Here is a 13,627-nt window from a genome sequence, read left to right on the forward strand (position 1 = left end):
GGCTGGGGTAGGGGGAGAAGTGATGACATTATCAGTAAAACGGTGAGGTGTGCGAAGACACTTACAAGGTGGGGGAGAAGGAAGAGGATGAGATTCAAACAAGAAGTGTTGGAGTGTAGTGATGAGATGGAAAGACTGCGAGGGTGCCATGACTCGACAAATTCAGGGCGGTTTATAGAGTTACAGGAGAAACATGCGAGACTGTTAGTTCAGGAAGAAGCTTATTGGAGGCAGAGGGCAAAGATGCATTGGTTAAAAAACGGGGACTTAAATACAAAATTTTTTCACATGTCGGCCTCATGTAGGCAACGGGCAAAGAAGATAGGAAAGCTTGTGAATGAAGAGAATGTTACGGTCACAACTCAGCCAGAACTATGTGAGGTAGCATTAAACTATTTTAACCACCTCTTTAAATCTAATCCTTCCACACATGATCCGATACTTTCGCTGATTACTCCGATAATAACCCAAGAGGATAATGAAAAACTTGTGATGCCTATCACTAGAGAAGAGTTGAAGGAAGCCTTGTTCCAAATGCATCCGGATAAGGCACCTGGTCCGGACGGTTTTAACCCAGCTTTCTATCAACATTTTTGGAATTTATGTGGAAATGATGTCTTTGAAGCAGCAACAAATTGGTTGGAAAGAGGATACTTCCCGGCATCTTTGAATGAAACAAATATTTGTCTGATTCCTAAATGTGATAATCCATTGTCGATGAAGGACTTGCGGCCTATATCTCTATGCAACGTACTTTATAAAATGATATCCAAATTGCTGGCAAATAGATTAAAGGGCTGCCTTGACAAATGTGTTTCGGAGGAACAGTCGGCATTTATTGAGGGGAGATCGATCCTTGACAACGCTCTTATTGCGATCGAGGTTATTCATGCGCTTAAGAGAAGAACCCGTGGCATGAAGAGTGAACTGGCTCTTAAAATTGATATCAGCAAGGCTTATGATAAAGTTGATTGGGGGTTCATGCGTGGTATGCTTGAAAGATTGGGATTTTCTAATAAGTGGATTCATTGGATGATGCTATGCGTTAGTTCTGTTAATTATTCAGTTTTGGTGAATTACGAGAAAGTGGGCCCTATATTTCCCGGTAGGGGGTTAAGGCAGGGAGACCCTCTCTCACCTTACCTCTTTATTTTGATTACTGAGGGACTGACGACTTTAATCAAAAGATCAATAGCTAATGGAGACTTGCATGGAGTACAGATTTGCAGAGGGGCATCGACGGTGTCCCACCTCCTTTTTGCTGATGATTGCTTTTTGTTTTGCAGGGCCACAATAGCAGAAACCAATCATTTGATGAGTATACTTAAGACCTACGAAGATGCGTCGGGGCAAGAAATTAATTTGACAAAGTCGGAGGTTTTCTTTAGCAGGAACCTGAGTGTAGCAGCCCAGGAAGATCTTTCAAAAATAATGGGAGTTAGACATGTTCTCGGGACTAGTAATTATCTTGGTCTCCCTTCTATGATTGGTAGGAAAAAGAAGGAGGTTTTCGCTTTTGTTAAGGACAGAATTTGGAAACGTATAAATTCATGGAGAGGGAGAGCCTTGTCAAGAGCAGGGAAAGAGGTAATGATCAAATCAGTTTTACAAGCAATACCGTCCTATGTAATGAGTGTTTATCTTCTTCCGGACTCGACAATCAAAGACATTGAGAGAATGATGAATTCCTTTTGGTGGGGAGGCGGTTCTAATAATAAAGGAATCCGGTGGCTAGCTTGGGATCGAATGATACATCCAAAGACTCGAGGCGGTCTGGGGTTCCGGGATATCTATGCTTTCAATTTAGCAATGATAGCTAAGCAAGGATGGAATCTTATGACAAAACCGCACACACTTGTGGCCAAACTCTACAAAGCAAGGTACTTTCCGAATTCCACTCTTTTTGAGGCTAAAATTGGTCATAATCCGAGCTATGCTTGGAGAGGCATTTGGAAATCTCGAGAAATTCTTATGAATGGTTGTAGGTGGAGTGTTGGAAGTGGAACTAATATTAAAGTCATGAGTGACCCGTGGTTGAGAGGACAAGGTAATGCGTGGCTTCCTTCACCGCAAACTCAAGGTGTGCATAATCTTACTGTTAATGATCTTATGGTTCCTAATATGAAGATGTGGGATAAAGCAAAAATTGATTCCATATTTCCTTTGCATATTGTAAACTGTATTCTTGAGACTCCTTTACATGATATGCTTGAGAATGATAAACTGATTTGGGCCGATGATATGCATGGTCATTATAGTGTTAAAAGTGGATATAAACTAATGATGAATGTTACAGGCAAAGCTGATATGAGTTTTCAACAGAGAGATTGGGGCAGCCTTTGGGCAATCCGTTCACCTCCAAAAGCTAAACATCTCCTATGGAGGATTGCTAAAGGGTGCTTACCTACCCGTATGCGACTACAAGAGAAGCGTGTTTCTTGTCCGTTATTATGTCCACTTTGTAATCAACATAACGAAGATGATTGGCATGTATTATTCGGATGTGCAACTAGCAGTCAAGCTCGACAATCAGCATGTTTAGAGCAGGTTATCTTGCCTCGGCTTCAGCGGTTTAGCAGTGCATCAGATGTGATTTTTGATATCTGCTCAAATGAAAGTCAGGAAACAGCAGGAAGTTTTGCTATGTTAGTATGGGTGCTATGGAATAATAGGAACAATTGTGTCTGGAACGATATGAATGAATCCGGATCATGCTTAGGAATTAAAGCACGACATTTATGGGCTGAATGGCTCTCGGTTGCGCAGGTACAGCAAAGTAGCAGCCAATCTGATCAAAACCAGCAGGCTACCCGATGGCAAAAACCAGTCCAAGGTTGGTACAAGTGCAACGTCGATGCGGCATTTCATAAAGAGCAAAACAGGACCAGTTTCGGATGGTGCATTCGTGATGATGAAGGTCAGTTTGTCAAGGCGGAGACGGCGTGGATGATGGGCAATTGCAGCATTGTAGAAGGTGAATCCCTAGCCTTACTTGAAGCATTGAAAGCATTGGAACAAAGTGGCAAAACTCATGTTATTATTGAAACGGATTCTAAAAATGTGGTGGATGCAATTCGTCATTTACGCGGTGGAAGCTCTGAATTTAGTTCCATTATTCGCCTTATTAATAATATTCTGTTATGTAATTCAAACTTCAAGGTTGAGTTTGTTAAGCGGCAAGCGAACATGGTTGCTCACACCCTTGCTAGGGCGGCCATTTCTTGGTCTAGCCGCTGTACTTTTGAATCCTTACCTACTTGTATTTCTTTGTTATTGAGTAATGAAATGAGATAGTTTATTGAGCGTCAAAAAAAAAAAATAAAATAAAATAAAATAAAAACTCAAAACGATCCTAATCTTTTGCCTAAATGTAGGAAATATATAAGGATTTTTAATTCTAGAAAATAAAAATCTAAATAGAACAGAACAAGTATAGATTGGATTATTATAGACACAATAATTAACTGTTAACCCCAAAATGAGGTGATAATAGATTATTTACATGGCACAAACAAAGTATCCAAAAAGTTTTTAAAAAAAAATTTATCTAATAGTCGTGACTAGAAATTTCATCGTAAAGATGAATAAGTAGAGTGTCCGGGATTCGAACCCCGACTCCTGCATAATATATGTGATGTCCCTACCAACTGAGTTAAACTCGTGAAGAAAATAAAAAGTTAGTCTTCTACAATATGAGAAAATAATGTTTGAATCTTACTGCTTTAGTGCTAATATGGTAGAAAACGGTTGAGACCTATCAAGTTCTCCCACCCTAGACTAAGTTTAATTATGTGTTCGGATGAAAGGCAAAAACAAAGTTAATAGATTTAGATTATACTACATCAATTTTAGCTTGAATGAATGAAACAAGATATATAATCTACGTCACATATATTATGTGGTGATACCATCACATATATACGAAAATACAAACTGTCGTGTTTATGTAGTGATAAATTATGTGCATATACAACCTTCATTGCTGTTATTTACAAACAAATAGTGTGCATAAGCAAAGTTACGTTCATCTATAAATCCATTTTAGCTTGTAACAGAACTGATCTTGTATCAAGTCATCCAGTCCAATTCAATGTTTTATGTAAAACTCTAAGAAGAGGGATATATTGACTCCAAGAGTAACTCTCAAGAGTTAGAGTTACTCCAAATCACCACCCTCTATTATCTTTTAATCTAATGACTATAATTAATTAATAACTATCTTTATGTGTGCTTTCACTATTCTATCCCCTCTGCTATCGATTTTATCGATTTTTTGTTTGTCATTGGTTCTGATTGCAAAAAAAATAATATGTATCTCCTATTAATTTGGATTTGGAATGTCAAAAAAGGAGAAGAAAAAACAAACAGGAAAAGTCAATTGGAAATTAAATCAAAAGTTTACTTTTATTAATTTTGGGTATTGAAACTTATAACGGTGATTAAAGCTTATGGTTGTGAAATACATTGATCGGATCGGATGTTATTCTCTTACATATAAAAATTATACCTAATTTTTGTTGTCACATGAACCTTGATATTTAGAAACAGGAAAGAATGAAACATTTAATTTCAAATTTCAATGATGCAATACAATATCGAGATTGAAGAAACGATTAAGCAAAATATAATTCGATTAAAAAAAAACAGAGGAACATGAATGCACATGTTAGAGAAGAACAAGATTTTATTCCTCTATATACACTAGCTTCGTGAAACAAAGCACGGATTAATTGAAACCGTTAGATTAAAAGAAAATAGAGGATGAGGATGTGGAGTAATTATTTAGAGTTACTCTTGGAGTCAATATATCTCTCCTCAAACTCTAATATTTTATAGGATCCACTAAGAACGATGTTCTGTTTTATTCCATAAAGGGAAAACCAAGTACACTGACCTATGGGGTTGGATAGATAGCTTAACTGGTTAAGCTAATTAAGCTAGTTGAGCTAAGGGTTTAAGGAATTGGAGGTCTAAAGTTCAAGTCCTAACAAGGAGAAAAACTAACATAACATTTTAATAATATACCAACAATTTGCTTATAAAAAAAAATAAGCTGACCTATAAAAAAAGTGCATAGACTACAACATTATCCTTATCTGTATTCTAGAACTAAGATTCATCATAAATACCCTTGTTTCAGGTATTATGAATAATAATCTCTATTTTAATTGAGATTACACACTAGTATGTCCACAAATATTAGCTCAATTGACAAAAATCCCAAAAATGTTTGGTTGGATGTCATGACCGGGGTTCACCCTGGTCCCTCCACTTTGTGTGTGAGTTTCTAATGGCTTCTCATTTTGTATATCTATCCAAAAAATATATATATACACACTAGTCTAGACAGCTAGGCGAAGCAATCCAACAACCTCGTCTAATTGCCAACCAACAATTACTAAAAGAGAATATATAACTGTAAGAGTGTTCTAATATTTAAAGTACAAAAATACAATCCAGTAGAAAAAAAGTTATCAAGATAGCACAGAAAAAAAAGAAGAGGTACTCAATAAATTCTAGGGCAAAAACATTATATACCTAGAATTAGCAAACATAAGCAAAAGGAAAAAAGCCTTATCGAAACTTAACCCTTTACAATCAGTTTTTCCTTATCCAAAAATTGACATTCACACAACAACAACTTGGGCTGGGGATTGCATGGGCCAACCTGGAAGAGACGGCGATCCCGGAGGTGTTGCACTGCGGCTGGGAGAGAAAAGGCTTAGTTCTACAAATGTTCCAGTTGAAGCAACACCCTTTTCCAATGTCCGAAATGAAATTGATCCACGCTTTGTTGATTCATCAGAATACCTACCGGGACTAGGCTGAGCATTTTCCTCAACATTATATTCCAAATGACTCTGGTTAGCAACAAGGGATATAGTATCATTATGATCTTCATTAAACCTCCTAGTCCTAGCTTCCAGGTCTTGTAAATTTCCCAGCGCTAAACAATCTGCAACTGGACGGTACACAAGTGTGCACATGCACAACCCAGAACAACATACAAGTGCAAGAAATGCCAAGAAAACAAAGGCTTCAAACATAAAATGCTCAGGTCCAGATAAAACAGATAAACCAAGGAAAAGAACCCTTAATGGAAGAAAACACAGAACTGAGAATAGTAGTGTGTAAACCCTTTTCTGCAAACCTTTGTTGATAACTAATTTTAAAATCCGACTACCAAGCCAAAAAAGGTAGGAAGTCAGGATAATAGCAAAAAGGCCAAGGAGAATGGTACTAAGTAGAGGGTAAGTACAAAGGGCAATATCATCACTCCCCTCTGCAACTGAAGAGGAGCCGACTGTACTTGTAAAATAATGAGGCAATTTCTTCCCAGAACCCTTATCCTTGTCTAAATGAGGTCCAACAAAAATAACAAAAAGCTGAAGAAGAAACATTGGAAGGCAGTAAAGAATAATATATGCAGATGTCCTCACATTCCATTTTCTGCTCATAATTCCAGTCTCCAACCTCTGCAAGGGTGCACGGAGGAGAAACACAAGTGTGAGAAAGAGGCAAGGTTCTGCAAATCCCATGTTCGATACAATGTAACATTTGCAAACAGTTTCCCTCCATTTTAAGTGAAGAGCGCGTCTTAACAAAGTTAGCCGGAAAATTTCACCTAGACCCCACCAGATTACAAATAGGATGAATGCAATTCTAATAATCCAAGGACCACTAAAATAATTGAGCTGAAAAAAACCTTGATTATGAATACGAGAGCGGAAGTAGAATGAGTAAGCAATGCATATCAACCCAAGAAGAATCAAGATGGCTACTAGACAAATTGTCACCACACCGAATGCTTCGGCAGCAAATCTCGACAGGGGCATTACCCGAAATACAGATTCCACGCATGCTCTCTGACAGCATGGATACCAGAAATCCTCTGGGGCTTGTGCCTTTTGTCCAGAACTAATGTATGACTCAATGAGCTCACAATATCATTAATAGAGTGTGATAATTGAACTCAACTCAAATATGCAGAAGCACCCCTGAGTAGATGATTACATACCATCACATATCAACCATCTAGCATTCTTCCATGACTTCATACCGGTGAATTGCGCAAGGGTAATACATCCACCTCAGAAATGCTCTCTAGGATTGATTGCCCAATTCCAGCATCTACACTAAACACACACACACAAAAAAAAGTTCAATCTCTAATATTAGATTAATGCATTAGATTTAGAGATATTCCAACAAAACTCAAGGGAGAGAATTGTGAATCATAAAAAGTTAAACACATTCATAAATGAATGGCCACACACACAGCAACACAATGATAAAAAGGAAACTAATAACTTATAAAGGCAGACAATATCATCAACATATGAGTGAAAATTTAATGTGATGCAACAAGTTGTTATCTATTGTTGAATCTTCAGAGGCATTGAAGATTGGCTTGGTGGTTAAAGAGTAGAGTGATAAGAGGGCCTTAGGAACATAACAGCAACTTAAATAGCAAGATTTATCATAGGTTCTTTCTTTGTTCCTATAAATATGTGAGATTGGTGGTCTTGAAAAGAAACATTTAACTTAAAAACAGTATAGAGACTCACTTGAATTACATAGAATAAACAATGAAAGGCATGTGAAATTGAATTGTACAGATGATGTTGTGCAAGTTGAAGATGATAAGATGAATTTGAATGCATCTATGGATTAAGGTACATTGAACATAAAATAAATAAATTGGTTTAATTCCTCAAGAGAGAAATATAGGGTTAAAGTTTGATTGGAGTTGAAATCTAATCTAATCTAATCTAAATAATAATAATGATAATGCGAGTAAATAACGAAGGGGGGAATCGATAAATAAATCTGAAGAAAAAGACAAAGAGGAAAGCATACATACATATATAGAGTGAGAAATTAAAGAAAGAGAGAGAGAGAGAGAGAGAGAGAGAGAGAGAGAGAGCTTACAGTGCAACGAAGGTTTGATCCAGTGAGGAGAAAGAGAAAACCCTAATTCGGACGTAGAATGAATGAACGAGAGAGAGAGAGAGAGAGGCAAAAGAAAGAAGAAGGGAAAGAAAGAAACGATGAACGAAACGAAAAGAGAGAGAGAAAGAGAAAGATGTTGTTGGTGTGTGATGTGAGTGGGACTTTGTTGGTGACAGCCTGTCTCCAGCTGTGTCGTCCGAACCTTCCGCTTCGTCGACAAAACCACTTGCTTCGGCCTATACCTACCTACGTGTCAATCCTACCACGCCGTCTCTTTCCTATCAAATACAAAATCTTATAAGATAGTCAAAACACTTCATAAAATAATAAATGAAAATAATAACTAACCTTTTTGGGACATTATTAAAAAATGGTTTAACTACACATTTGGTGTGTCCCTTACGTTTATTTTAGGTATTAATTTGATCTCATACGTTTAAAAAGTATCAATTTGGTCCCTTACATTTATTTTAGGTTTCAAGTTAGTCATTTCCGTTAGTTTTGTCACTAACACCGTTTGAACAGTACACGTGTCCGTGTGTCCAAGTGTCACGTGTCTGTCCACATATGCAAATTGACTGCCACATGTGACAAAATTGACGGAAAGGACTAACTTGAAACCTAAAATAAACGTAAGGGACCAAATTGATATTTTTTAAACGTAAGGGACCAAATTGAAACTTAAAATAAACATAAGGGATCAAATGTGTAGTTAAGCCTTAAAAAATTAAATCTGGTAAAAAAGTATTGAAATTTGTGTATTTTAGGCACCGTTTGGTAAGTCCAATAAGCTAGCTTATAGCTTATTGAACTAGCTTATAAGCTTGTTTGAAAAAAATGTGAAGTGTTTGGTAACGAGCTTCTTTAACTAGCTTATAACATTTTTTGAGATGCTATTTCGGCTCTGTTTGGTAAAATTAAGCTATAAGCTAGCTTATAGCTGATAAGCTAGCTGATAGCTGAAAAGCTAGCTTATAGCTGATAGCTGAAAAGCTAGCTGATTGAAATTAAAGTGTTTGGTAAAATTAGCTTTTTAAATGATTGATAAATATAAAAAGACATAAAAGGATATTATATGTAGTGGGTAGTTTTTTTTAGTGGGTAGTTTTTTATTTTATAAAAAATAATAAAATTAAATTAAAGGTTAAAAATGGAAAAAACCGTAAAAAGCTATAAGCTATAAGCTCAAACGCTACTTGAAATAGCATCTCAAAAAAAGCTATAAGCTCGTGAGAAAAGCTTTTTACCAAACACTTCTATTTTTTTCAAACAAGCTTATAAGCTAGTCCAATAAGCTATAAGCTAGCTTATTGGACTTACCAAACACTCCCTTCAAGTAGCGTATGAGCTTATAGCTTATAGCTTTTTCATTTTATTCCATATTTACCCTCATTAATTTTATTTATTTATTTTTTAAAAATTATAATAACTACCCGCTAACACTTACAAAAAAAAAAACTACCCACTAACCATGTATTTTTATGTCATTTTATACTTACAATAGCTAAATTTGTCAAACACTTTAATTTTATTATACTAGCTTTTCAGCTATAAGCTACCAGCCATCAGCTATCAGTTATAAGCTAGCTTTTCAGCTATAAGCTAGCTGATAAGCTAGCTTATAGCTTATTTTTACCAAACAGAGCCTAATATTTGAAAATATAATATTTTTCTTTGATAAAAAAATATAAAATATTTGTTCTACCTAAAAATTTATTTCTTTTGACTTCTTTTTATAGTTTCTCTTAAGAGTCATGCTAAATAGTATCTCCGATATATTTGTTAAGTATACTAAAAAGGCAAAATAAAAATACAAAATTAATGATAGAAAGATGACTTTTTATATTTTTAATATACTGCATGTATAAGTTTCAAGAAAAAAATTTATATTGGTAGTATCCTGGGGGCATTGTTTAATATTTTTCATATTATAATTATATATTAACAAAGAGACATATGATTAATGCTACTAATTGTATGATGTCTACTAATCACTATGGTGTCTTATAATACTCATAATAAAACGTCTTTTGACATCTTAATTAATACCACAAAGCACTAATCATATGTCTACTAGGGTAAGTTTAATCAAACATTCTTTTGCAGCAAAACATTAGGGTACAACATTTGAGTATTGGGTTGCTGTAAAGCACTTTGTGGCGATAATCAACATAGACAGATTAAGTGACGACGTTAAAAGGGAAACTCAATCAAGTGGTTTTGGTGGTGGTAGGTGTTCACCAGTGTTAGTCAGAGGTTGAAACAAGTGCCTTTTTAAACACTCTTAGGGAGAACATAATTCAACAAGGGGTGGTGAGAGTGGCCAAAAAAAATTTCTCACTCAAGTGAAGCATATCAATTGGCGAGAAATGTTTTATCTGATGTTGTGAATGATTCGACAACCGTTGCACGATAATTGGCACAGATGCTTTCATAGTTGGTTGATGATTGTTCACTAATGTGGGATTCAACCACTTTGTGACAACAGAGTTGTTTGTCGGCACTATTAGGGTTATCAATGTCAAGGATACTGCATCAATTTCGGGTGCTTAGGTTTTTGTCTAGAGAGCAAAATGTGTTGGGATTTAACAGGGTTTTTTTTTAAAAATAATCCTCTTAGCGGAACAATCCCGATGAACGGATCTTGATTAAACAATTAATCAAAAATCAAAGAACACAAAACCACAAGTTTACGTGTTTAGTGCATATTAGAAAATCAGTCAGCGTTTGTCCCTGAAGGTCAATCCTCGATAATGCAATGGCTGTCATTGAAATCATTCATTATATGAAATCTAAAACCAGAGGCAAGAAGGGTGAGGTAGCGCTCAAACTAGAAATCAACAAGGCTTATGACTGTATCGACTAGGAATATTTAAAAGAGATCATGGTAAAGATGGGGTTCTCTAAAAAATGGATTGGGTGGATTATGTTATGTGTTGAAACAGTGGACTACTCAATCATTGTTAACAGTAATTTGGAGGGGCCTGTTGTTCCTGGTAGAGGCTTACGACAAGGGGACCCGTTATCACTCTTTATAATCTTTGCATAAGGCCTTTCAGCTCTAATTCGACAAGCTGAGAACATAGGGGATTTACATGGTATCAAAATATGCAGGCAAGCACCTATTATCTCTCATCTTCTCTTTGCAGATGACTGCTTCCTATTCTTTAAAGCAACGGTTAATGAGACAATCGTGTTAAAGAATATCCTATCAGTTTATGAAGCAGCATCCGGTCAAGCCATCAATCTCCAAAAGTCTGCGTGAAGATAGTGCTCAACAGCTTGGTGTGACTCAGGTCCTCGGCACCAGAAAGTATCTTGGCCTTCCATCCATGATTGGCAGAAGCAAAAAATCAACTTTTAAATTCATAAAGGACAAAATTTGGAAGAAAATGAAGTCGTGGAGCAGCAGACATCTCTCTCAAGCAGACAGAGAAGTCATGATTAAATCAATCTTGCAATCCATTCCAACGTATGTGCTGAGCATTTTTCTACTCCCTAGTACTCTACTTGATGACATAGAAAAGATGCTTAATTCTTTTTGGTGGGGTCACAGTGGTAACAATGGTCGCGGATTACACTGTCTTTCTTGGGAACGACTCTTGGTGAGCAAAGATTACGGTGGTATGGGCTTCGAAAATCTTCAAACTTTCGATATGGTCATGCTAGGCAAACAAGCTTGGAATTTAATTAAAAAACCAAGCAATCTAATCACAAAACTACTCAAAGCTATATACTTTCCAAATTGTGATTTTTTCGAGTCGAGCATCAGGCATAATCCAAGCTATGTATGGAGGAGTATTTGGAGTTCAAAAGTCACTTGTCAAAGGAGGGTGCAGGTGGATCGTTGGTACCGGAGAGAACATAAACATTTGGGAGCAAAATTGGCTCAAGGAAGGCATGCCACTTACTACACCTTCTAACATACAACTGTTTGGTGATATTAAAAGAGTGAAGGACCTTATGATGATTAATTCAAAATCATGGGACCTCGACAAAATCCGTGATAGCTTTGACAATAATATTGTGAGACGGACTATGCAGACTCCTCTTTATCCTTTTGTTCGCGATGACAAGCTAACATGGAAGCTGTGACAAGACGGTGTATATTCTGTTTGCAGTGCTTAAAAACAATGTGTTAATGTTGCAGGGTATCAAGACAGACACGGTGTTTCAGGTCAATGGAACAACATCTGGCATGCAAAAATTCCTCCAAAAGTGAAGAACCTTATTAGGCGCATTGGTCGGGATATCTTACCAACACGCAAGAAGCTCATCAGCTGTGGAGTACAATGTCCAGTGCATTGTGATGTCTGCAACGATGGAGACGAAGACAGTATACACGTGTTGTTTTCATGTACAAGAAGTATTCAGTGCTGGCAGCGAGCAGGATTGTGGTCTCATATTAGTGCAGGTCTGGTTGGTAATAACAACATTGCAGGAAAACTTGTCCTCAATTTTGTATAGGCTTAATAAAGACCAGCAAGAAATTTTTTGTGTAATAGCGTGGGGCATATGGAAGCGCCGGAATAATAAAGTGTGGGATAATATCACTGATTTTGACCAAATTGTGGTTGAACGAGCTAAACATTTAATCACTTCTTGGCGAAATGCACAACAAATTCGTCAATCAGCCAACATAGCTCAGTCGAGCCCTCAACAAACGATTTGGATCAAGCCAAGACATGGAAGGTACAAGTGTAATGTAGATGCTTCCTTTTCGCTAGATCTCAACAAGGTGGGACTTGGTATGTGTTTAAGGGATGAACATGGTAAGTTTGTGGCGGCGAGAACAGAGTGGATAAAACCTATAGTCGAAGTGGAGATTGGTGAAGCCATAGGCTTACTGCATGCTCTCAAGTGGGTAGAAGAAATGCAGTTACACAACACTGATTTTGAAATGGATTACAAAAAGATAGTCGACAGTCTTTACGGCAAAAGAACCTATCTCTCTGACCTTGGTTCTATTTTCAATGATTGTAGAACTATTCTAGCTTCTAATCTTGTAAACTTTGATGTTAAGTTCATTAGGAGACAAGCAAATGAAGTTGCTCATAAGCTTGCCGGAGCGACTACATCTCTATCTAGTTTCCATAATTTTATCACTATACCAACATGTATTTACAATATTATTATCAATGAAATGAGATAAACAGTTTATCGTCAAAAAAAAAACTTCTACATCTAAATAAAAAGTTTTAAAGTTATTATTTCTAACTAAACTAGGACAATCAATACCTTAAAATCAAATTCAAAGCTCACGAACCTAATGAAGTGCATATGTCCCCTTATTGACCCAAGTATCTATATATATATATACAATATACAAATATATAACTAGTAATTAAAATTAAGGGGACAAACAAAGTTTAGAATGACGTTAACTCTATTAAATATGCTTGGATCTCATCCTAAAAATTACTCTGATACATGTTAAATATGTTTGGATCTCATCCCCAAAAGCTAGCTTTAAGGGTGAGATTGTCCTCACATATTTATACACTTAACCGTCGGGAACCTAAACAATGTGAGACTTCAAACAAACTCCAACAACACAACAACATATTCAACACTCACCCTCACACCTAGCGTGGTTCTGGGTCAAATGCCCATATTACAGTCCTTAACCCGGCTCTGATATATTTAACAAGCTCCAGCTTTATTAGAAATAGAA

The 13,627-nt window shown here is 36.4% G+C and overlaps 2 protein-coding genes across 2 annotated transcripts; one reads left to right on the forward strand and one right to left on the reverse strand.

Annotated features, from left to right (window-relative positions):
* Nucleotides 1-5,395: 5,395 nt before the first annotated feature.
* On the reverse strand, nt 5,396-8,252 carry LOC123910776. The gene is made up of 2 exons (XM_045961992.1): nt 7,933-8,252; nt 5,396-7,136 (listed from the first exon to the last, which is right to left on the reverse strand). The coding sequence occupies exon 2, from the start codon at nt 6,834-6,836 to the stop codon at nt 5,628-5,630; it is 1,209 nt and encodes a 402-aa protein (XP_045817948.1). The 5' UTR covers nt 6,837-7,136; nt 7,933-8,252; the 3' UTR covers nt 5,396-5,627.
* Nucleotides 8,253-11,739: 3,487 nt separating this feature from the next.
* Nucleotides 11,740-13,105, forward strand: LOC123904621. The gene is made up of 3 exons (XM_045954256.1): nt 11,740-11,956; nt 12,104-12,367; nt 12,459-13,105. Exons 1-3 carry the CDS (start codon nt 11,740-11,742, stop codon nt 13,103-13,105), a joined length of 1,128 nt encoding a protein of 375 aa, XP_045810212.1.
* The last annotated feature ends 522 nt before the right edge of the window (nt 13,106-13,627 follow it).

The sequence above is a fragment of the Trifolium pratense genome, linkage group LG2 (genome assembly GCF_020283565.1).
Source record: "Trifolium pratense cultivar HEN17-A07 linkage group LG2, ARS_RC_1.1, whole genome shotgun sequence".
Taxonomy (NCBI): Eukaryota; Viridiplantae; Streptophyta; class Magnoliopsida; order Fabales; family Fabaceae; genus Trifolium; species Trifolium pratense.

Coding starts and splice junctions, on each gene's coding strand:
- LOC123910776 (XM_045961992.1), bottom strand. CDS start 6,836: ATGCCCCTGTCGAGATTTGCTGCCGAAGCATTCGGTGTGGTGACAATT.
- LOC123904621 (XM_045954256.1), top strand. CDS start 11,740: ATGTATGGAGGAGTATTTGGAGTTCAAAAGTCACTTGTCAAAGGAGGG. Junction 11,957..12,103: donor ATGGGACCTCGACAAAATCC/GTGATAGCTTTG, acceptor TTAATGTTGCAG/GGTATCAAGACAGACACGGT. Junction 12,368..12,458: donor GTGGTCTCATATTAGTGCAG/GTCTGGTTGGTA, acceptor TTTGTGTAATAG/CGTGGGGCATATGGAAGCGC.